This window comes from Akebia trifoliata, chromosome 11, assembly GCF_017979445.1.
Source record: "Akebia trifoliata isolate Shusen 1 chromosome 11, ASM1797944v1, whole genome shotgun sequence".
Lineage (NCBI taxonomy): Eukaryota > Viridiplantae > Streptophyta > Magnoliopsida > Ranunculales > Lardizabalaceae > Akebia > Akebia trifoliata.
This window is the reverse complement of record NC_141385.1, coordinates 44792942-44816116: the sequence shown is the minus strand read 5'-3', so window position 1 is coordinate 44816116 and position 23175 is coordinate 44792942. Positions and strand designations below refer to the sequence as shown.

The window sequence follows — 23175 nt, the reverse complement described above, 5'->3', positions numbered from 1 at the left end:
TGAGATCTGGATCAATAACTTTATTTAGATGATATAAATTCAAGCTTTGAAAAGCTAAATTTATAGGAATAGCACACCAGCTTTCCCCCCTATGCATGTTTTCTTGTCGACCACTTAATTTACTCGGCTCAAAGGATTAAAAAGACTTGAATTCGCAACATTGGTGCAAAGGATTATATGGGTGTCATTGTAAAGATCTCTAGCTTGGCATAAAATAATTTACTTTTTAAAATGGAAATGAAGAGAACATGAAAGAGAACTACAAATTTAGACAATCTAAGAGATAATTATAAGACAAAATCCCCTCAGATAAAAGTACTATTATGAGTCGATAATACATGCACATCTTTAAAGTGGAAAGAGAAAAAAAGGTAAAAGTGTTACCTATCCAAAGATTTTTTTTTTCTTCAGACTTATAAATGAAGAATCCCATTTTTTTCATAATGCCTTTTCATTTTTACCCACCAGGGATTAGCTGAGATGGTAAGGAGGGACTAAGTATGCTCCCTAGGTCTTGACTTCAAGTCTTTATATACCCTTCCACAGCAATGTGGCTGCTTAAATGGTGTCACGTAACAGGGTGTTGGATGGGGTGTAACACCTAGGAATTAGTTTTACGGGTTGGGGCAAAGTCCAATGGACCAAGGTCAGTCCGCTAGACTTAGAGATACCCTAATCCAAAAAAAAAAAAAAAACTTGCATTTAAATATGGTGTTTTAACTTTGAAGTGCGGATAATATTATATATGAGATGGCTGCACCCCCTTCCCACATCCGCTTCTAATCAAAGAAAGTCTTAGACTTAGGTTTCTATGATTGGTTTTAAATCTTGTCTGAGATCGAGACGACTCATCCGATACATCTCGGTATCATCCACCAATGAGACAGATAGACAAGTTAAACGTATTGGACGAGATTTAAAACCATAGTTCATTTTTCTCATTTTTGAACGAGACGACTCAAATGTATCAAAAAACTCGTTCTTGGACAAGATGATACATCAAAATGAGTTTTAAAGCCATATTTCTGCGTAACTAGTTATGAAAATGAGAGAATGATAGCAGAAGAAATCAAATACTGACTATTGTTAGATTAAAGTTGAACTTGATCTTCTTTTCACTTTGTTTCCTCCCACCCCTTTTTTTGATCATGAACTAATAGAACTTTTATTAACACACCAATCTATATGTAAACTAATTTTAGAAGGATTGGTGTGTTGTAAGTAAAAGTTGGTGGGCCACAAGAGTTTCTCTTAGCTAAATATTTGTTGTTGATACTTGATAGAGCTTAACTAGCAATGATGGAGAAAATAAAACCTTTGTCTATTTGGGTCAACAATTTCATTGAGGAAAAAAAAAAGAAAAAACCTTCAACCTCTTGCCTCAAACCATTGGTTTTCCTTCCCAAAATTCAAATATATTCTTGAGATTTAACTATTGAAGGGTGATAGAATCTTGTAATGAATTAATTCCTAAAATGGCAAGACTTTTAAAAGTTGAAGCAAAATCCAATGAAAATCAAAGAGCAAGATTGTTGTATAAGTGCGTGTCTGATCCTATAGAACGGATATAAAAAAATCTCTCATTGGTCTAGTCTTCAAGAACCAATATATGAAATGCAAATTATGTAATGACATGTACAACGGAGTAGTCCACAATGACAAGGCAAAACAAAATGTACCTTTTGAGATTTTGGTGATGGATAATGAAGCTCGAATGTTAAATTGGATGCCCTATCTTAATAATTGGATAAAAGTCAATTAGGGAAAATTGTGCCGAAAAAATCAAAATCAGATATGTTGTGTATAAGTATTCATGTCCATACTATGCCAAATCTTAAATAATTATTGCAATTTTCCCACTCAACCCATTTCAAGCCTAAAAAACCTTGCTCAAAGCTTGAAGAACTTGAAGGAATGAAGATCAAGAACAAGGTAGGAATAATGTTGTGGAGGCTTTTTTGGGCTTCCACTCCTTGAGATAAGAATATTATTCTAATTGTAGATTTGATTTTGATCTAAAGATTTTTATTTTTTGTTGGTGCTGACTTGGTTGACCTCTTCTGATGGTGGACTTGATCTTGATCCAATGAACATTTTTCTTCATTGGCAATAGTTAATATCCTCTTATTCACCACTTTTCGGTGGTAGAAGGCAAGGAGGATGAGGTCCCAGTGCGTGCTTGCCAAGGATGCTCTAACACTCAAGTTAATACTCAGATAGAAAAAAGATGAATAAAGAACAAGATGAATAGTATTAAGTGATCTAGAGATTATAACTCATCCAACCAACCAACCCCCCTCTTTAGTTTTTAGAATGTATACTTATAGGCAAGTCTTAGAGACACATGTCACCACATTACTTGTCTAGGTGTATAATGAGTTGGGTACTTGAGATGCATTTGAATGCTTTGAAAGATATGTCAATCACTTATAAGCAAACATCTGAGTCTAATGCATAAATGTTTTAAATCATTAATGCAAAGTAGATAAGTGAAGAATTCTGACATGTGATGTCCCATCAATTTGATAAAGTCCTACTTGCATTTTATTTAATGTGAAAGAATATGCTTAAATTTAGATATATACTAGGGATTATATACGAGCTAGAGACTAGATACGAGTTCGGGTTCAAGTCAGATATGAGTTAGGGATTAGATTAGAAACGAGCTAAGTATTTGATACAAGCTTGTGTTTAGGTCATATATAAGCTAGAGATCAAATACGAGCTTAGACTTGTCAAATACAAGCTAAGGAGTATATCAAAAATGAGCTAGGTATCAGGTCGAGCTCAAATTTAAGTTAGATATTAGTTAAGAATGCCCTTATGTGATATCATTCAAATGTGAATTATTTTAAGATATTGATTTAAATAAGCTTGGGAGCTTGGACCCTGCTTTGTTACGTGAGAATCATTATATATTTTGGTAGTAACTATCACGATCTTAAGTAAAGACAAAAATGGTTACCACAAATGTTATTAGTTGAGGTTTGCATCACTTACCCATATTCCTCACTTTGTTGTGATCAACTTTAGTAGAAATCCGATGTTGTTTGTTGCACCTATCTTATTGTGGTAGAGCCTTGACCTACTTGCAAAAATAAGGGTTAGGACCTTTATTTTGAGCCTTCAAAAGTAGGGCGGGTTCTAAAATTTTAACTTGTCAATTTTGAGTTGGTTTAGCACTTAATAGTGCGCAGTCCGTTACTACGTCTACCCATATTTGTAATAAATAGATAGACGCATACTTTTGCATTAAAATTCAATGTTCCATTACCTAGGTCAATTCCCGTTGAACCCATGTTCACTTCTATTAGCCATTAATCCTTTGCTTGCTTAGCGGAAAAAAAAAAAGTTGGTTGGCCTAGTCTTCTCTATAAGTGTGCATCCGTGAAATGCATATGCAACGAAGGAGCGCTAGCTCCAAGGTAAGACAATGTATAGCTACTTGAACTGTCCTGAGTTCCTAAACTTTATGAATCAATCACCTAAACTAAATGTACAGAGTGGATCTAAAGCCCACTCTTAATTAGTTAGTGGCCTGCCCCAGGACTTAGTCAACTTAGGCCTGATAGGGGTATAAGGTTGAGCCCACCTCTTTTAGACGAGTTTAAGTGTGTGTTTGGTAATACTTTTGAAGTCTGAATGGAGGTGGTCCACCTTTAAAATTCAAATTTCAAAAATTTTGATTTCATTTATTTCGTTTTAGATTCCAGACTCCATAACCGAAATTCAGAAGTTCTGAAAGAGCTACGTGGGTCGCTTGATAAATTCAAACGTTTTGAACTAGAAATCAAAAAACAGAAAACAAGAAACTTAAGAAGTGTTACCAAACATATCGTATGACTCAAAAACCTGCCCATCGAGAGCAATGGTAAGGGAACTTCTATTAACACACTAATTTTTACTTGTAACACCCAAAAATGTTAGTGTGTTATAAGTAAAAAATCGATGTGTCAATAGAATCTTTCCATTATAACCACTAGTCTCAATTTCTTTCTCCATTAACACAATAACAAGGACGATGGATGGATTGAAATATGCGGAATCATGAATCTGAAGAACACAATAAAAACTAGGTCAGTTTTTTCGTTCTTTTTGAAACTCACGATTGCTTCATTAGGTTTTCGCAAAATCTTAAATGACGTGCTCGTAGAATCCACCTACTGCTTTTTGATCTGTGCCATTTAATAATTTTTGTTATTTTTCACGTTCTTTTGGTGAACCGTTATGGTTAAATTTTGTTCTTGATTGAATTTTTTAAGGATTTAATCACTCCATGGAACTACCCATCTATTTGAGCTCTATTCTGATATGGGTTTTGTTCATTCGTTTCAGAATTCGAAAATAGAGCTAAAACCATGAAGAACTGCTCGTTGACCTCACTGTAATTTTTCCACAAGCATGCCCTGTCAGTAGCTGATTATAAAAATTAGGTTTTCAGGTTTACTTAGTCCTTCAAGATATAAAGACCTCCAATCTTTCCTCTTCTTTTTTTAAATTTTTGTTAAGCAAGCGAGTTAGCGGTTTGTACTTAGTAGGTGAAGGCGAGTATTGAACACAAATCAAACAGTTTTTCTTTTTTCCTTGATTTGAATGCAATGTATACCTATCTGTTTCTTTGTGTTGATCAAAAAAGTCTAGTAATATTTGATGCTAGGATGGAATAGTTACTGTTCATGATGCTCTTTAACAACCTTTTAAATCCATCTTCGAACACTTTTAGGGCACAAATTGGCCGAAGCCTCCATGAAGATTGGGAGATTTTGAGATTTGGCAATCTTCTTTATTTGTTTTATATCCATATGTTTAGTAACTTCATTGCTGAATGGTAGTTGGTGATCTTTTAAGGCAGATGTTAGGGTTTATGTTTGGTGTTTGATAATATTTTTCTTAGAAAGCGATCTACTATGATTGTGTTTGATTTTTGACTTTTATTCTTTCTTCTTATTCTGTTAAATATTTATGTATCTTCATAGTGATGATTCAATACTATTTAAGGTCTCTAGCTAATCTGTGAACCCCTGTTTAAAAACTAAAGCTTCAATAAGATGGGAAAGCAAAGCTAGTATAATCAATTCTATTGGACTATTAGATTAGGTTTTGTTGTATTTGGTGTACATTGATACTCATATGCCTATGATTCAAAATACCATATAGTATGAGAATGCCTCAGTTGATATGGATCAGTATTTGTCGAGACTGATATGAAACATATATCAGAATGTATTGGTATGTTTCAGTTGAGACAATATAGATTTTTCTCTTGACCAAAACATTGCTTCGAGACAAGATTTTAAGATACATCATAACATAATCTTTATGTCGTCAAATTCCAACCATCTAGAATCATAAACTAATCAATGACAATATCATTTGATAGCCATGAAAGTCTCATCTAAATCTAGCTAGTAAATTGGGATCATCCTTTGAAGAAATATTGTCTTCAAGGTTAAAGTTTTGATATTCATGGGAGGAATCTTCAAATCTTCCATTGATTATAATTTGTTCTTTTAAGTCTTTGCCAACTTCAAATCCAAATCCAAACAAGATATCAGTGTGATTGATGGAATTTTTTGGAAGTAGTAACGAATTATAGCATTGCAAGGGGACATGTTTGTGAAATTAAATCATAGTTGAATATGAGAATTGATCAGTTGAAATAGACTGTCATTCATGAGATTTTATGATGCAGGACATGACTGCTGGCTTGATTTGCATCCCTTATTATTTTAGCTTTGAATTAGGGGTTTTCTTCATCCATCACACTTTGATTTTTCATTAAATTTGTGACCCGAAAGTGCCAGCTTGCTAATTTGATTGAATTCTTTGAATGTTGATACCGTGACTTGGGTTCAAAACCCATTTTCACCCACCAACTCCCTTGCTTATTAAAAAAGAAATTCTGAATGGATCTCTTGAAATAGTTAGTGGTTCGTAGAGGCGTCATTATTGAAGTTAGTAAATGTGGTCTGTTTCAATAAAAAAAAAAATTGAGAATTTTTTGTTGATGCTTCCCTTGCTCTTGCTTCATAATTTTTTCGAGAACCTGCTGCAGCTCCCAAATCATGCTTGCACACTTGCAAATAATATTCCATGTTTCAAACATGAATTACAGAGCACTTTATTATTGTATTAGATTCCCATGTTTTAAGCATGATTTTACAAGGCACAATATATCAGAGGATGATTCCATTTTTCTTTATCAATGTGAGAATTTCTTTACTAATAAATGATCTGGACGTCACAATGCAGTCTCAGTTGTGAGAAATGACTACTGAAACAACAATGGATGATCCTAGGAAGGTAAATCTAGAAGCTACTACTTCTAAGATTCAACGTTCAGCATCTGAATTCAAAAGATGGGGTAGGAAATATCCATTCATCAGATATGGGCTTCCACTCATTTCACTCACCATATTTGGGGCTTTTGGTCTTGGCCATCTCTTGCAAGGCAGGTTAGTGCTATTAACATACAGTTCAAATACTAAGATTCCATATCTATCTTAAAATAAAGTGAACCACAGTTCAACTTGATACTTGGTTGACAATAAACATTAACTCATTGGAAATTGAGTTGAAGGTGCTGAAGAGGAAAGGCAAAAAAGTGGGGTAGTGTGGACTCCACTCCACTGTAGGTGGAGTGGGACGTTTATACCCCACAACTTTAGCTAGAGTGGGATCAACCATTGCGTTTTATGATACAGATTATATATTTTTATTTATCTGTGGGGAGACATTCTTACCGTTTGGATTTCAGACCATCTTACTAATCAAGTACGATCTATAAATAGAGCCACGTATATGCGTTTACACCACCTTTATGGTCATCTGTTTTTTTTTTGCTATGTATACGCTTCATTGCTATAGAAATGATTTTGGTTTTAAGAAGGCTTCTTTGCTGTTTGAAGTCCACACCCCCACTTCTGGCTTTTCATTTGATGTATGTGGGACTTTGTACTACAGTAAGGATGTTGCAAAGGTGAAAGATGAGCATGAGTGGGAGATCATTGAAACTACAAAAGCACTGTCGAGAACAGGGGCTGTGGAAGGGTATAAGCCAAAGAAGATATCATTGGAGGAGGAGCTCAAGGTAGAACATTTGCTTATATATCTTAAAATGAAATTCAATACAAGTGGGGACATTTTTATTTCCACCCTTCCGTGTAGAAACATAACCAATTCTTCATCTTGTGTACAGGCTTTGCAAGATAAAGTCGACATAAACAACTATGAGTATAAGAGAATCCCCAAACCAAATGAAGGCAAGTCAAGCAGAAATTAGACTCTCAATAGTTTTTCTTTCTTACCATGTAAGCCTCAATAATATACACTCATGATATGGAAGTGTACAAGATTTCTTCACTCTATTTTAGTTATCATGAGTCTTAGTTGAGCAATTTCTCCACTTAATCCGTCAACAACAAAACATTATCCAAAAGATTTGGAGTCGACTGAACTAATTTTTTGACTCCATTTCATTCTGTCCAAAGCCAATTAATCTGTTATTGAGAGTGAGTTCTTATCTGCTTTCACCATTTTCATCCAAGTTCTTATTGGTCTTTGCTCTTTTAGTTACTTAAAACTTGAATTTTTTTCTAATAATAAGGCTGCAATTTGTCTTCGTTGAATATGCCAGACCATTGCCACTGAGTCTCCACTTAATCCATCAGCAACAAAACATTATCCAAAAGATTTAAGGTCGACTGAACTAATTTTTTGACTCCATTTCATTCTGTCCAAAGCCAATTAATCTGTTATTGAGAGTGAGTTCTTATCTGCTTTCACCATTTTCATCCAAGTTCTTATGGGTCTTTACTCTTTTAGTTACTTAAAACTTGAATTTTCTTCTAATAATAAGACTGCAATTTGTCTTCGTTGAATATGCCAGACCATTGCCACTGAGTTTCTCTTAGTTTGTTGCCCACTGGCGCTAGATCAATTACTAACACATATGTTCAAGATCATGAATGTATGCTAGCTCCTATTGCTCCTCTGTGTGTGTGTGTGTGTGTGTGTGTGTGTGTGTGTGGGGGGGGGGGGGGGGGGGGGGGGGGCGGCACGTAAATGTTTTAAAAGTGATGTATGAAATGATCGATCTAGCTCAAGGGGAGGAGCTATCAAACTGTTCTCATGTTGAAAACCCCAACTCGAGACACCGACCTTTTGAAAGATCCTCACCTTTGGCAGGGCAGAGAGATAAATGCAATCTTATGTTCACAATCATCCCAGGTAAAAACTTTTCTTTGGGGTGTTACCTAATTTTCCCAAACTTCCCAGTTCCCTTAGAGAGTAGAACTGAAAGTTTTCATCTAATCATGTTGAAATTTGATTTACAATGGAACCCAGTTAAAAAGTGGGTCATGATTCAAATGATCTTTCAATTTTTATTTTTTATTTTTTTGGTAAAAAATGAATCAAAGATGAACTCCAGAGATTGCAGTGTACTGTTTTACTTTTTATTGCCCTTTTAGAATGAGATTTTGGGGAAAATTTATGAGAAGAACCGAAGAAGGCCATAAGAGCTAGGGGTGCACATAGTTCAGATTGGTTCGGATTTTGACAAAATTGGAATTGAATCAAACATGATTGGTTCTACAAATTTTGAATCGAACCAATCCAATTACCCTATAGAACCGAACCAATCCAATCCAATCCAATCTTGGTTCGGATCGGTTCTCGATTCTCATCTGTTGCTGATTTGGAAGATGTGTTCTTGAGGTTTGCTTTCGACAATATTTTTGCTGTTACATTTGGGAAGAATCCTAATTATCTTTCTAGGAACTTTCCTATTAACGAATTTTCCAAGGCGATTGATGTTGCTACTATAGGCATGTAATTCCTAAAACATGGTGGAAATTATGTTGTTGGTTGATGATCGGGAAGGAGAAGAAATTGGTGAAGGCAAAGAAAACCATAGATCGATATATGTCACAATTCATATCCTCAAAGAGAGAAGATATGCTTAAAGGTGTGGAAGAAACTAATCTAATAACAGCTTACATGACTTCTTCAGAAGAAATTTCAAGGAATGATTTGCTACCTAAAGGTGAAAAGTTCCTTAAAGATACAGGGTTGAGCTTCCTTTTCGTGGGTCGAGATTCAACTGGTACAGCTCTTGCTTAGTTCTTCTAGGTGATTGCGAAGTCACCGCATGTGGAGGCAAAGATCTTAGAAGAACTCAACATTGTATTATTGAAGAACACGAAAGGTGAAGGTGACGTATAAACCAATCCAATCCACAGATGTAATATGGGTTAGTGTCACTGTTACCTCTTCATAACACAGTTAAGAGAGAGAGAGAGTTACCTCTTCGTTTTTCAACGAGATAGCGAGGTGAGTGAGAGAGACGAACGATGGTGGCGGCTGAGTTTTCAGCTTCTTCTAACTGGAAGAAGAGAGAAATACAGAACGAGAGTTCTGTTTTTTTAATAATTAAAGATATAAATATATATTAATATTATATATAAATTTGATTCGGATTTCAGATTAGTTTAGTTCTATTATATGTCTAATCCAAAATCGAACTAAATCAATCGGATTTTTTTCTTTTGATCCGTACCCGAACCATGAGTGTGTTCAATCCGAATCAATCCAATTCAAAAACTTCGAATTGGTTCGATTCTCGGATTTATCCAATCCAATGTACACCCCTAGTAAGAGCGACTCCATCACAATACAGGCTAGGCATAATAGACAGGCATTTTATTATGGAGTCATTTTGGCCGTTCAAAGAGTTTGCACTCTAATGATACTAGCCAAAATGGCTCTCCATAAATATTTAATGTATCTTTTTTTTTTTTTTTTTTTTTAATTCTATCCAAAATTCAGTTACAGTAAGATGTTACTCAATTGCCATCATCTTGACGGCCAATGGGTAAAGAGAGAGAATCTCACTCTCTTCTTTACTTCTCTCCCTCTTTATTTTCTTCAAAAAATTTGGAGTACATAACTTGCAGAGTGCGTTGGAGTGCTTTAGCGGTGATTCAAAATTTGGTTAGATAGTAATCCTTCATCATTTTAGCCGAACAAGATGGGATTCATATATAATTTTATAATTAATTTCCTTGATTCTTTAATATAGCCTAAGGCCTCAAATATAAGATTGGTATGGCGTAAATTGATTTATGATATTTTTTTTTTTTTTTTTTTTTTTTTGGGGGGGGGGGGGGGGGGGGCGGGAAACACAAATTTCCTCGAGATTAGTTTCAATCTTCTATGGATATTAAATTCACATTTTCTTAGAGATACAATTTTCTTCGGAACCCTACCATCCCAACGATCATGATGATGGAGAGCGTCAACCCCTTGGTGAGAGTAGCATTATCATTTAAAAAGAATCAAGATTGGTGAACTGAAAAGAACTCATATGGTCACACACATTCCCAACCATCCAAACGTCGAAGTCTAATGATTAGGATGACAGATCAATCTCAATAGTTGGATTTCATATTTTCATTATCAGGATTATGAATAAACATGTGCATTTATTTTCACAATTGGAGTCAAGATTGGATGACCCATTTAAAAACATAAATTCTCAAGATCATTAAACCATTATATCATACTGTTGTAAGCTTTTTTTTTTTTTTTTTTCTCTAAGGTCGTGGACTGTATAATGGGCCTAGAGCATAGAAAACGTTCTCAAGTCCAACAGTTAAAATTACTATTAACTTTTTGCCCTTGTTTTTTTTCCCTCTCTGGTTAGGGACATGGTTTTAAAACTTGTACGGACCGAGATATATTGTCCGAGTTAACTCGGTATCGAAGTTGAACAAAATCAACTCACAAGTCACTTTTTTGATCGAGATTTAATACCTCATGTTAAATTTTTTGATTTTTTGAACAAGACGTCTCAAATATATCGAAAAACTCGTTTGAAATGACTCGATATCAGACCTGGACGAGACAAGATCTGAAACCGAGTTTTAAAACTATGGTTAGGGATGGAAATAAAGGGTGCAAATGAGACAATTCCTAAGAAATTTAAAATTGTAATCATTATATTTATTTCGATTTTGATTCTTGTTAAATCAAGGTCTGACTTCAAAATAAATGAAATCAAAACCACAAAAAGATACAAATACCCATCGATTGTTATTCTCGAGAATTGAATAATGATTTGAAAACACATTTTTTCTTTCAAAAATTAACATATCTATTAACTTAGTTATAATTTGTTATACTAAAACATAAGTTAATATTTTTTTTTCAAAACTACAAATTTTTTTTTTTCGAAGTAATAAATTCTTAGAAGAGACTGATCATTTTAAGCTTCAATCAATGATTTATATGAAAATTTGAACAACTTTATTTAATTTGCATTATTTTAAAACAAAAAAAAAATATCTTAAGTCATCTGTCTATAGTATAACAAGAAATAACAAAATAAATCGGTTTCGAAAACTCATGGGTACCTGTTGGATAGAATCTAATGGTTTGGATCCATTTCAGACCCCACTCTAATCAATTCCAATAAAAGAGAATCGAAACCAAGGATTTTAATTCTAATTTCAATTCGGGTGAATGAGTACCCATTGACACCCCTAGTTGGAATAGTTGGTTGAAAAGGAAAATATTGAACTGACTTCCTTCGACACAACGCTCAACATTGTGTAAAAAAAATCACAGATTTTTTTTTATTCTATCTTGAAAAAAATTAAAAAAAAAATGGTTCTTTAAACACTGCCACATCAGTGCAGTGTCAAAGGAAGTCAGTTTAGAACGACTCGATCGAAAATTCATCATAGTTAGACTTTTACTCGTGGCATTTGGGAGGACGTCCGATCGTGTACTGTTTGATGACTCCGGGACCATAATATCATTATCGCATTGAAGATTGAGATTTCCATATGTGAAGGGTATTTTGGTCATTGCAGAAATCCCCTCAGTGGCTCAGTGGATAATAGAGCAATGGGGAGAGAAAGAGCCCATTATTTTGATGCTCAGAACCAGCCATGGCTTCTTCTTCTTCACTCACATGTTCTTTCCAATCTTGGTGAGTTTTCTAATCATAAAATCTACTGTCATCTCATTTGCGTGATTTTTGAAGAATCTGAACTTGGGTTTCAGTTGTTTCTGTGTGTGGTGTTGTCCATAAAGAAACTACCTTTGATGTGTAAACATGTGTGAAACCATGAAATTCTGCAATGGTTTTTGATCTTAGCATGCAAGTTTTGGATATTTGAGTAATTGGTTTAGTTAAGAAAGTTAATCTCTCAAAAATTTGATCTGGGTCTTTGCTTAATTTGTATTTTTTTTATTCTTGCATATAAATTATTTGATTACATTTCTCAGTAAAAGTGAACTTGGAAGTTTGGAATGAGTTTCTTATCTGATTTTTATTTATACTGGGATAACATGGTCTGTTATATTGTACCCCAGTATTTAATACTGTATAAATACTTCTATCATACCATCTTCTCATTTCATGCTGTATTCTTAACATATATGATACAATTTTGTCATTTGGAAGCCTCATATCCCTGTTTTCCACTCTGGAGTCTATATATGCATGTGTAACAGGGAGTTGTAGAACTTCGGGGCGGGTTAAAAATGAAATCCTGGGGTGGGAAAATCTTCTTATGTCTACTTCGAAAATTTCTCATTGTTCAGTTATTTAGAGTTGTTCAATTAGAGCACGATGGATTTTCATATCACCATGTTTCGTGGTACTATATAATTTGGTTTAGTTGATGAGTTTGTGTTGTTTGACCAGTTGGAGTAGTTTAAGGTCAGAAATTTTAAATAGGTATTTGCTGGTTAATGCTATTTTGTACAGATGCTTTAACTTGAAAAATCTGAAACTAGTATCTGCTTATCATGTTTCAGCAATTTGAAATCTGTATTTTTGGGCGAGAGAAATAGATTCCATGTAGCTAGTGTTCCTGTCACTCGAGTTGGGTACCTTTGGAAGGCTGTGGAGTGCAAAGAATCACGAATAGGGAAGCATCCTATTGAAGTGCCATCCAATGTGACAATCGCACTGGAAGGCCAGGCTTTGAAAGTAAAGGGTCCTTTGGGGGAACTTTCGAGGACTTACCCACGTGAGGTGAAGCTAGAGAGGCTAGAATCTGGGAGCTTGAAAGTCAGCAAGGCAATGGAGACTAGAAGAGCCAACCAAATGCATGGGCTTTTTAGGTAAATTACTAGTACTTTGGTGGCTCATGAAGAATGATTCATGAGAGAACACATAATCCGGACCGTTTAAACACAACATCCAACAATTGAGATTTATATGTATCCTGATAACATACATCTCAAAGATACTTGTCTCAAGATAAATCTCAACCATTGGATTTTGTGTTTGGGGGGGGGGGGGGGGGGGGGGGGTGTTCAAAGGCCATATAAGAAATCAAACATTGTGCTGTACCTTTTTTAAAATATGGGTTACAAGTCTCGGAATGGGCTGATATATTGTGAGGATGATTTCTATGGTGAGGAGATCATCCTCACAAAAATCAAGCCCATTCTGAAACTTCTAACCCCATCAAAAGTGGGCTTCAGAATGGGCTGATTTTTTTGTGAGGATGATCTCCTCGCCATAGAGATCATCCTCACAAAAAATCATCCCATTCCGAAACTACCTACCCATATATTGAAAAATGTTTGGCACAATGTTTGTTTTCTTATATGACATCGAACACTCCCCATATAAATATGTATATATCTGTTGTGTGTAAAAATGGTACCTTGTAAGGAATATTGTGTCTGTCCCACTTTCCTTTTCTTCTTGTGATTTTGGTATACCTTTATTTTATTAGTTCAAAAAGTTTTTATGGATATTCTCAACTTAATATTGGATTCTTGGGTAAGTTATTCGAAATTTAGGTGGCTTGAGAAGTACTTTAGAGTTAGAGCATTTTAATCAAAGGTTTCAGTTGTTCCCCTAGGCGAACCTATTAGGGATTCAGACAGGTGGTTCCCATGTGACAATCACCTTCAGTTGTGTCGGTGAGCCTTTAGCACTTATGCATCAGGCAACATGACAGGGTGTCCTGGACGCACCTCTGCAATACGCAGTATGGACAGCTGACTTGGCACCTGGCCTAAGGGACGCTGCCCAACAATCAACACAAATGCATTAGGATATGTTAGCCGCATTAATGTGTTGGACTACTGTGCATCATTTTCTTTCCCTCAAGTTGAGAAGATTTTTTATTTTATTTTTATGGTGTTAACTATACCAGTTGAATATTCCAATTTGGTTTGCTGGCATTGTATCATGGGATTATAAACTATCTAGAAACCTTAGTTTTTATTCATTTTTATCAGAAATTCAATTTTGTACTTATACATTTTAATTTGTATGCAGTTGGTTTACTACTAGGGCTGTATGACTGCATAGACATGCACAAAACATACATTATAGAATGTTTAAATAGAAATAGAACATAAAATTATCTATGGATGTTGTATTGTACCTAATATAGTAGATAGAGACAAATACATCTGCATAATCTCTACAAGATTATACAGTTGTCCTGCCCAGGAGGGGAGAATGTGGTATTAGCCATCTCTGCAGAGTGCTTCAAACAAGCTCTTTCGGAATAGTCTGTCTGACCATTCCTTAAAATTGTCAACAAGGAGGAGATATTCAGAAGTGGTGGACATCACAGATTCAACTCGTTCATTTGTAATGAAGCTCGGTAATGATTTTGTTATGAATCATTATGAATTATGGCTGTGAGTCTCCCACCATTTGGAGAGTCAATGGGCATACCTCTCTAACAGATTCAGTTAGGGTAAGTTTATTGTGAATCATGGTTGAAGTAATATTCCAGAATGGTGAATGAATATCAGTTGCTTTGGCTGTAGAATGAAGATAGTGATGGTGAAACAATCATTTTCTTTTTCCGAAAGACAATATATAAGAACTAAGGCCCAACAAAGAAAATTCTTGGTACAACATGACCCAACATACTTTGAAAACACTCTGATATTAATTACCCCATGAACAAAAATATGTCTATTGCAGAATTGATCATCTAACGAGGATAACATTACTCTGATAGCTGGATCACAAGGAGGTATGGGAGGGACAGGAGGTTTCTTTTTGATTTGGTAACTCATGTTCTATTTGATGGCTGGAAGTTGAAAGGGAGTATATCTACCAACCTGTCTGTCTCCAAATCGTGGAGGAGAAACTAGGTTCGTAGTGGGGTGGGTGAGAATTTCATACAAATTTAGAGCTACAAAGAACTATGCGGTGGTTATAGTTAGCGGCATAGTCATCAAAATGGAATATGGGTTTAAAATGACAAGGGAAATAAACGAGAAAAAAATGTATTAAAAATTATGAAAAATGTAATACACATAAAGAGAGGGATATATACATTTATTCTAACTTTTCAATTTTATGGATAATCTATTTCCACACGTAATTATACATTTTATGATGCTAAAAAAGTGTAATCAGTGACATTTCTTTTGAGCAAAATAACACATTATTAAAAAAAAATTAAACTTCAAAATCAAGATATTATCACCAAATCGTTCATTAGACAACATTTATGAACCAAATCACAAACAACCATATGGCCACAAAAATTAACTATGGGCCTACATCCCCCCCCCCCCCCCCCCCCAGAAAAATCATGTTTAAAACATAAAAATGTGTTTAAAAGGTAAAGACCCGTATTTTTTTTCTTTTCTAAATTATGTTTTTCCTCAATTTAATCGGTACAAACTTGTTTTAAACACAATATTTTTTTTTATAAAAAAAAAAAAAAAATTATGAGCAGCAGCAAAGTTGATGAGCACATTTGCCACTTAATTACCCGCATGACATGCATAATACTTTGATTGGTGGAGCTTCTTGTATGATCATCTAATTTCTGCAGTGAGGTAAACTAGATGCCTAGGAGCATCATCATAATGCTGCAATTTGTTGATCATTATGGAGTTGGACTCTTTCAAAAGGGGATTGTGAGGGAGAAGATGAACCAAAGGACATTGCTAAGAGCTCATGATTTAAATAGGATGTTGATGTGTACCCAGTCGGTTGTGCCAACTTTTTTGGAGCAACCTTCGTAGTTTCCAATAAGACACCATCCTGGCAATGCCTAGGCTTCCTCGTGCCATTCCATTAAAGTTAATCATATACCAAGTAGTTGGGAAAAGTACCCAACCTACTTGAATGACATTTTGAGGATGATGGTGCTAGTGGAATGTTTGGATTAGGAAAATGTAGTTGGCTGGTAAGTGGGTAGAAAAAATGATAGATAGCTCCATTGTTTTAAGGGTGACATTGGTTGGGTTAGAGTTGCATGTTGCATGAACTCTTCTAAAGGGTGAGTACCCTTGTCAGACACCTCGGATTTCACCACTTTATACACACTAAAGTCATATACTTTTGAATATTGTTTATTTCCATTTTCTCTCCTCCTCTTTCTCTCTCTTGATTTTTTTAAAAAAAACGGCCATTCTCTCTCTTCTCTTCTTTCTCCTCTTTCTCTCTCTTGAATTTTTTTTTAAAAATTCGAATTTAAGTCCATTCAATGTTCGGCCATTACTCCCTCATCTCTTCTTTCTCTTCCCTTCTCTCTCTTCTCTCTAAGAACGAATTTTTTTTTGCTTCTTCATCCTCTTCAACTTCTTTACTAAGGTAAATCGAATTTTTTTATTTATCATAAACATCTCAAGATCTTGAACTCAACCACCTTTAGTAAGATTTGAAGATCATAAGATCAAGATCTTGAGATGTTTATAATAAAAAAAAAATTTCGATTTACCTTAGTGAAGAAGTTGAAGAAGAAATAGAAGCCAAAAAAATTTCGTTCTTAGAGAGAAGGGAAAAGAGAGAAGAGAAAAGGGAGTAATGGCCAGACATTGAATGGTCTTAAATTTGAATTTTTTAAAAAAAATTAGGAGAGAGAAAGAGGAGAGAAGAGAGAGAATGACTGGTCATTCAATAGCTGTTTTTATAAAAAAATTAAGAGAGAGAAAGAGGAGAAGAGAAAGAAAAAAATAGGCCATTAAATGGCTGTTTTTTTTTTTTTTTTTTTTAAAAATTTAGGAGAGAGAAAGGAGAAGAGAGAAAAAATAGGCCATTAAATGGCTGTTTTTTTTTTCAATTTGAATTTTTTTATAAAAAATTTAGGGGAGAGAGAGAAGAGAGAAGGGCCGGCCATTGAATGGTTGGTTTATTATTCTTTTTGTAATCTGCAACAAATTAGGTTCTTTTTTGAAAATAATTTTTTTATTAGGTTTTTTTTCATAATTTTCCCTAAATATTAATCAATATTTCTATAGATTATGAGTCTAGGTTTGTAGAATTCAACACCTTCGTGGTTGTAGATACATAAAAGAACTTGGTTAGCTATAACTTGGATCCTACACCATGAACCTATGCGTTTGATCAAGATGTATACTTCGAGTGGCAATATACAAATCAAGTCTATTCTCTGTGTCTGGGATATCCCGAGGAACAACTGAATAAGGTGTCGACAAAAAAGGTATAACAAGGGGATTAGTGGGCAAGGACAGAATAAGTGAGCTTGGTTGGCTATTGGAACATATTCTAGATGTTTGTCTATAAGTGGGGTTGTCCAGATATCCATCTCTGAGAAGGGCAATGATATCATGCTTTTACAAAACGTACAGGGAAAGCATAAAGGGACTTCTATTCAATAAGAAGTTATTTCTCATGGCACAAACGGGATAGACGTTGCCATACAACCAAGTAGAATTTCACAACTTGGGGGCAATTGCCTTCAATTATTTGTGTTAGTGCACAAGATGTTATGACTACGAGGAGAGTTAGGAAGTTGATTGGTATCTTTAATCTAGAAGTGGATATAGAGAAAGGAAAAAAAAAAACACAAGTTGAGGTTTGTCAAAAAAGTCTGTAATCTTGGGAGAGATGATTGAGTTTCCTATGAAATCCTCACGGGAGAGTAGCTTAGGATATTGTTCTCAAGTTAATAATGACAACTAAATTATTCCTATGGAATGTTAGGGATCTCAAAGAGAAGGGGAAAAGAGTTGTGGTGGTCTATGATTCTATCAGAAAAATTTCACATTCTGGTACTTCAGGAATCCAAGCTTAATCAAGTTAATATTGAGTTGTGAGGTATGGGAAATAGGTGTTGGGATAACCTTATGGGTATTGTTGGTGGAATAACTTTGGTGTTGGATAAAATATTTATTGAGGTTGTAGATGAAACAAAATGGGGATAAATTTTTTTATTGAGGTTGTGAATGAAATAAAGGGGCTTCTTCTATTTTATTTATGCAAATCCGTGGGGGAGAACTTCAATGTCATTCAAATATCTTTCAAGAAGAAAAGAGGTTGTGGGGTTACCACCAACATGAGGCAATTTGTTGAGTTTGTTAATTGAAATTTCTTGGTGGACATTTACCTTGGAGGTAATGCTTTCTCTTGGATGAACTATCAAGATATTTCAATCTTAACAAACTTAATCTCTTGTCTCATCGTCATGGAAGGGGCATTTCAACTTACAAGTTCAAGTAACTGTGCCAAATACAAGTTCAGATCATTGTCCGATTAGCCTCAAAGTCTAGCAAGGTTAATCTCCACACAATGTCGTTCCATTTTGAAACATGTGTCTACTTCACCAAAATTTTAAGGAGCTAATCTACTTATGGTGGAATGAGGTTTTCATTTTTGGTAGGCTAGACTATATTTTCAAGAGTACCTTGATGGCCATCCAAGAAAATCTGAAACTTTGGAATCGGGAACCTTTTGGTAGAATTGAGGAGTCCAAGACGTAGGAGTTTGGGAGATATTGAAAGGAATGGTAAGTGGGAGGAAGAGGGAAACTTATCAGATGAGGCGAAGAGGACTAGGACCAACCTTAAAGCAAAATACCAAAGATGTATAGCAATAGAGGATTTTAGTTAGAATTAAAAAAAAAAATCTATGGTGCAATGGCTGAAGGACAGGGATAATAACAATAAATTGTTTTATAGGATTGTGTCCACTCACAAGAGAATAAATTTCCTATCCAGGATTAAGGTGAAGGGGTTATAGTTGGAAGGGGTGGACAATATTAGGGATGTTAGAGTGGAATTTTGCAGGAAGTTGTGTTCCTAAGGAATATGTTTCTCATCCATTGTTGGATTAGTTTGATTTATTGAATTTCCTTGATGGAACAGACTTGGCTTGAAAAACCATTTGAGGAAGGTGAGCAGTATTGGATTAGCTAGACTTCGATGGAAGAAACTTAGCTTGAAAGACTGTTTCAAGAAGATGAAGTTCTTCAATTTATATTCGGTATGAGCAATGGGAAAGCTTTGAGCTTAGATGACTTTTTCAATTCCAAATTATACTGGGACACAATCAAAAGTTATTTAATGTTGGTGATCAATGAGTTTTATGAGAAAGGTTATCTTGATTATTGTTCTAATAGTACTTTGCAGCCTTAATTTCAAAGAAATTATGGCAGAGGACATAACTGATTTGAGGCTGCTTAGTTTGGTTGGTGCTACTGACAAGATCATCTTGAAGTCTGTTATTTCGATTGCCATTAGGCCTTATCAGGATGATTATATTAAAATAAGACAAATCTTGGAGTTTTTTCGCGTGATAAGTGTTATGCAAAGTCACATATATTTGCCATATCAAAGTCAAATTCCAACATTACTTTTATGAAGTTGATAGATGTTTTAGACACACCCCTCTCGGAGAATAATTGAGATACCCCTACTAACAGAAAAGGATATGCATACCCTTTATTCAATATGTAGCATAAAATCCTTGATTTGTTCCCCTCAAAATCAATCATCTTCGTCCTTGATTTTTCCTCTTCAAAATCAGTCATCTTCAACCTTAAGGTTCAATTTGCTTCTATCTTTAAACCTCAAGGATAGATAGGATTTTTGTAGAAGTAGAAAATGATGGAATTTTGGGTAGAAAAATAAAGGGTTTTTTGGAAAGGTTGGGGCGAAAAATACCCTTGATTTTCTCTCAGATTGTGTTATCTCCAAGCTCTTTAACTTTTACATGGTAAACTTCTTCTGATCTATTCAACCCTATCTTCAATCCATCATTTTGAATCTTGTCTTAACAAGTGGTAGAAAACCTTTGATTTTTCTACCCAAAATTCTATCGTTTTCTACTTCTCCGCAAATCCTATCTTACCTTGAGGTTTGAAGGTTGAAGTATATATAATCGTAAGGTTGAAGGTTACTGGTTTTGAAGATGAAAAAATCAAGTTTGATTATGATTGGTTTTTAGGGAAAAAAAAATAAGCCAAGGTTTTTTTTGGCTACATGGTTAAGATGAGGTATACAGGTCATTTTCTATTAGTAGATGTATCTCAAATATTCTCCATATTGTGGAGGGGTATGACTAAAACACCCATTAACCTGGGGACAAACTAGCAGAGCCATTTAATCGCATGGCTGATGTAGTTGGTATGCGTGATGTTGCATAACTCTTATCATATGAAGCCTTCTAATTGCAAATGAGTACATTGATTCGAGGAAAAGATAGCCTTAGGGGGTGGTGTGCAAAATTGGTCTGGACAAAGCTTACTTCTACATTTATTGGAATTTTTTTAGGGTACTTTTTAAGCCATTTGAGGTTTGGTCAAAGATGAATTAAGTCTTATAAGCAAAAGACGAACTAGAAAGTGTCTCTTCAATGGTTCTATTGTTATTGTTTTTGTGTTGGGGTAAGGAAGTCCCATTATTTCCCTCCAACTCGCAGAAAACACATTGGTCTTGTTGCGTGGAGTGATCAACTGAGGAAAAGATTTGAGGTGGCATCTGGATTGGCCATTAATCTCCAAAAAATGCAAGGTTTTTGGGGTTAGGAATTTCACCTCCATCGACATCCCTGCACGTGTCATGGGTTGTTAAGGGAGGTATTTTCCTTCATCATATCTTGACCTTTGATTGGGGGTTGACATACAATAGTAAGTCTATCTAGGACCTGGTTATAGAATGGGTGGGGAGGCACCTTGGATCTTAGAAGTCAAATTATGTATCGAAAAGGGGGAAATTGAATCTGATCAGAAGCTTTCTCGCAAGCCTTCCAATAAACTTCTTTTCATGGTTTACAATGCATAAGAGTTTGAAAGCGCAATTGGATAGCTCTTTCACAACTTTCTATCAAATAAAAAAGATCGGAAAAAGAAGTTCCATCTGGTTGGTTGGAGCTGCATTTGCCTTCCAAAAAAGAAAGAGGGGGTTATTTAGCATGAATGTTATGGTGAAATGTCTATGGCAGTTTGGATAAGAACGTAATGGCTGATGAAGAAGAGTTGTTTAGTTAGGTATGGATAGAAGCGTTTTTATTGGCAAAATGGGTATGTCTGATCCTCTTTTGGTTGCAAGGTTTAGAAAGGTATCATTAAGATCCTCCCCAAATTCCTTAACATGCTTGTGTTTAGAGTGGGGAAAGGATCTAGAATTTTTTTTGATAATTAAAATATCATAAAGAAAGAAGCAAGAAGATACAACGATCAGTCAAGATAACCAATCAAAGAAAAGAGCTCAAGCATCATCCTCGAAGAAAATCCCTTTGAAATTGGGATAAAGTATACACCAAAAAAATAACCACCCTAGAACATACAACATAACATCCTTAGTGGAAGAAGTAGCCCCTTCGAAGATCCTCTTATTTCTTTCCAACCGAAGTCCCCAGGTCATCGCAAAAGGAAGTAGGTTCCAAATGATTTTCTTTTTCCCTGAAAACAAGGTAGAGTTCCAAAGGATCTAGAATTCGCTTTTGTGAAGATCATTGGTTTGGCAAATCGCCAAGCCATGTCAACATTTTTCAAATCTCATTTAAAAAATCAAATGTCTATTTATAGGTTCATGGTACAGGATAGGGATGCAGTGTCTTAGGGCATGAGTTTCAAGAATGCTTTCGATGACCAGGAAATTGAATTTGTTACTCATTTCACTGGACTTTTATCTGTTGTTCCCATTCATTTTAGGGATGACGATCTTTGGATGTTGGGAAGGTAGTAAGGATGGGTTTTTTCCGGTTAAGTCTTTTTATGGCTCGGTGCTCCTATGCCATCATTACAATTCCTTCATAGAGTAGTTTGAAACCCCCGAAGTTTTGTGCTAAAATTTCTTTTTTCATTTGGTTGACTGCTTTGAATAAAATCCGCTCCGTGTACAAGAAGTGATGAGTCCCCAAATCACTTACTCCTCCATTGCAATATCACTTCTGAGATATGGTCCTACGATTATTATTTAATGCCTTCTGCCATGTGTTGGATCACACACTTTAGGAATTTATTTTTAGTAATTATGGATTATATGTATTATTGGTGTAAATTGTTTCTGGTCCAGTATCTTTCTTCGAATCTTATTTTCCTCATCACTTTGATTTGGTGCAGGACTCTTACTGACAACATGGTGGTTGGTGTCTCTAAAGGATTTGAGAAAAAACTTCAATTAATTGGGGTTGGGTATCGTGCAATGTTGGAAAATAAAGATTTGGTATTAAATCTCGGGTTTTCTCATCCGGTTAGGATGACAATCCCCGATGACCTAAAAGTGAAGGTGGAGGACAACACCAGAATTACTGTTAGTGGATACGACAAGTGTTCCATTGGTGACTTTGCTGCCTCAGTTCGGAAATGGAGACCCCCGGAGCCATACAAGGGGAAGGGTGTCAAATATGCAGACGAGATTGTAAGAAGAAAAGAGGGGAAGGCCGGGAAGAAGAAATAAATGGGTAACCTTCGGTTTCTTTTGCCATTTGGTTTTTCTTTCGGTGTAGTCTAGTTTGCATCAGCAGAATCCAATGTACTTGCATGACAGTTGAAGCTAAACTGTTATTGCATTTTGATGAAAAAGGCTTTGTTGTTGTTGTTGTTGTTGACTTGAAACATTAATCCATTCAAACAGGAGTGTTGCTCTTCATATTCGGCCATACTCACTTGTTTATCGAATCCATATTGGCTTTAAATTAGATGGTTGTGATCATTTCCTTGGGTTTATCTTTTGATCTAGAAGATTTCTTGGTAAATATGGGCACTAGAGAAGCAAGCCAAGCAAACTGTAGGCCCTTTGAATCGTGGTTTTAAATCTCATTCGAGACCAAGAGGACTCGTCCAAGCTGTCTTGGTATCGTCCACCGGCAAGACGAATTGACAAGTTGTCTCAAAGACATGGTTTGTTCTAATTCACATCCATTGTTACCAATCAATCATTTTTTTTATATAACCAAATGTACATGCATCGGTGGCCTGA

The 23175-nt window shown here is 35.3% G+C and overlaps 2 protein-coding genes across 6 annotated transcripts; both read left to right on the top strand.

Annotated features, from left to right (window-relative positions):
- Window positions 1–3956: 3956 nt before the first annotated feature.
- Window positions 3957–7494, top strand: LOC147391993 (cytochrome C oxidase assembly protein). 5 transcript variants are annotated; one of them, XM_086417084.1, is made up of 5 exons: window positions 3975–4076; window positions 4336–4384; window positions 6253–6455; window positions 6964–7090; window positions 7199–7494. In XM_086417084.1, the coding sequence occupies exons 3-5, from the start codon at window positions 6268–6270 to the stop codon at window positions 7280–7282; spliced, it is 399 nt and encodes a 132-aa protein (XP_086273210.1). In that variant the 5' UTR covers window positions 3975–4076; window positions 4336–4384; window positions 6253–6267; the 3' UTR covers window positions 7283–7494. The 5 variants fall into 5 exon arrangements, with proteins under 5 accessions (XP_086273208.1, XP_086273210.1, XP_086273209.1 ...); XM_086417083.1 differs by having other exon boundaries at window positions 3986–4076; window positions 4336–4441; XM_086417081.1 differs by having other exon boundaries at window positions 3986–4076; window positions 4336–4544.
- Window positions 7495–11842: 4348 nt separating this feature from the next.
- Window positions 11843–22894, top strand: EMB2394 (Ribosomal protein L6 family). Its single transcript, XM_086458506.1, has 3 exons — window positions 11843–11995; window positions 12829–13137; window positions 22317–22894. The coding sequence occupies exons 1-3, from the start codon at window positions 11955–11957 to the stop codon at window positions 22651–22653; spliced, it is 687 nt and encodes a 228-aa protein (XP_086314632.1). The 5' UTR covers window positions 11843–11954; the 3' UTR covers window positions 22654–22894.
- The last annotated feature ends 281 nt before the right edge of the window (window positions 22895–23175 follow it).

Excerpts from the sequence above, each read along its gene's own strand:
- LOC147391993 (XM_086417082.1), top strand. The coding sequence starts at position 6,268 with ATGACTACTGAAACAACAATGGATGATCCTAGGAAGGTAAATCTAGAA. Across the intron at positions 6,456-6,963 it reads GGCCATCTCTTGCAAGGCAG|TAAGGATGTTGCAAAGGTGA; the intron begins GTTAGTGCTATT and ends TTTGTACTACAG. Across the intron at positions 7,091-7,198 it reads CATTGGAGGAGGAGCTCAAG|GCTTTGCAAGATAAAGTCGA; the intron begins GTAGAACATTTG and ends TCTTGTGTACAG.
- EMB2394 (XM_086458506.1), top strand. The coding sequence starts at position 11,955 with ATGGCTTCTTCTTCTTCACTCACATGTTCTTTCCAATCTTG. Across the intron at positions 11,996-12,828 it reads ACATGTTCTTTCCAATCTTG|CAATTTGAAATCTGTATTTT; the intron begins GTGAGTTTTCTA and ends ATCATGTTTCAG. Across the intron at positions 13,138-22,316 it reads CAAATGCATGGGCTTTTTAG|GACTCTTACTGACAACATGG; the intron begins GTAAATTACTAG and ends GATTTGGTGCAG.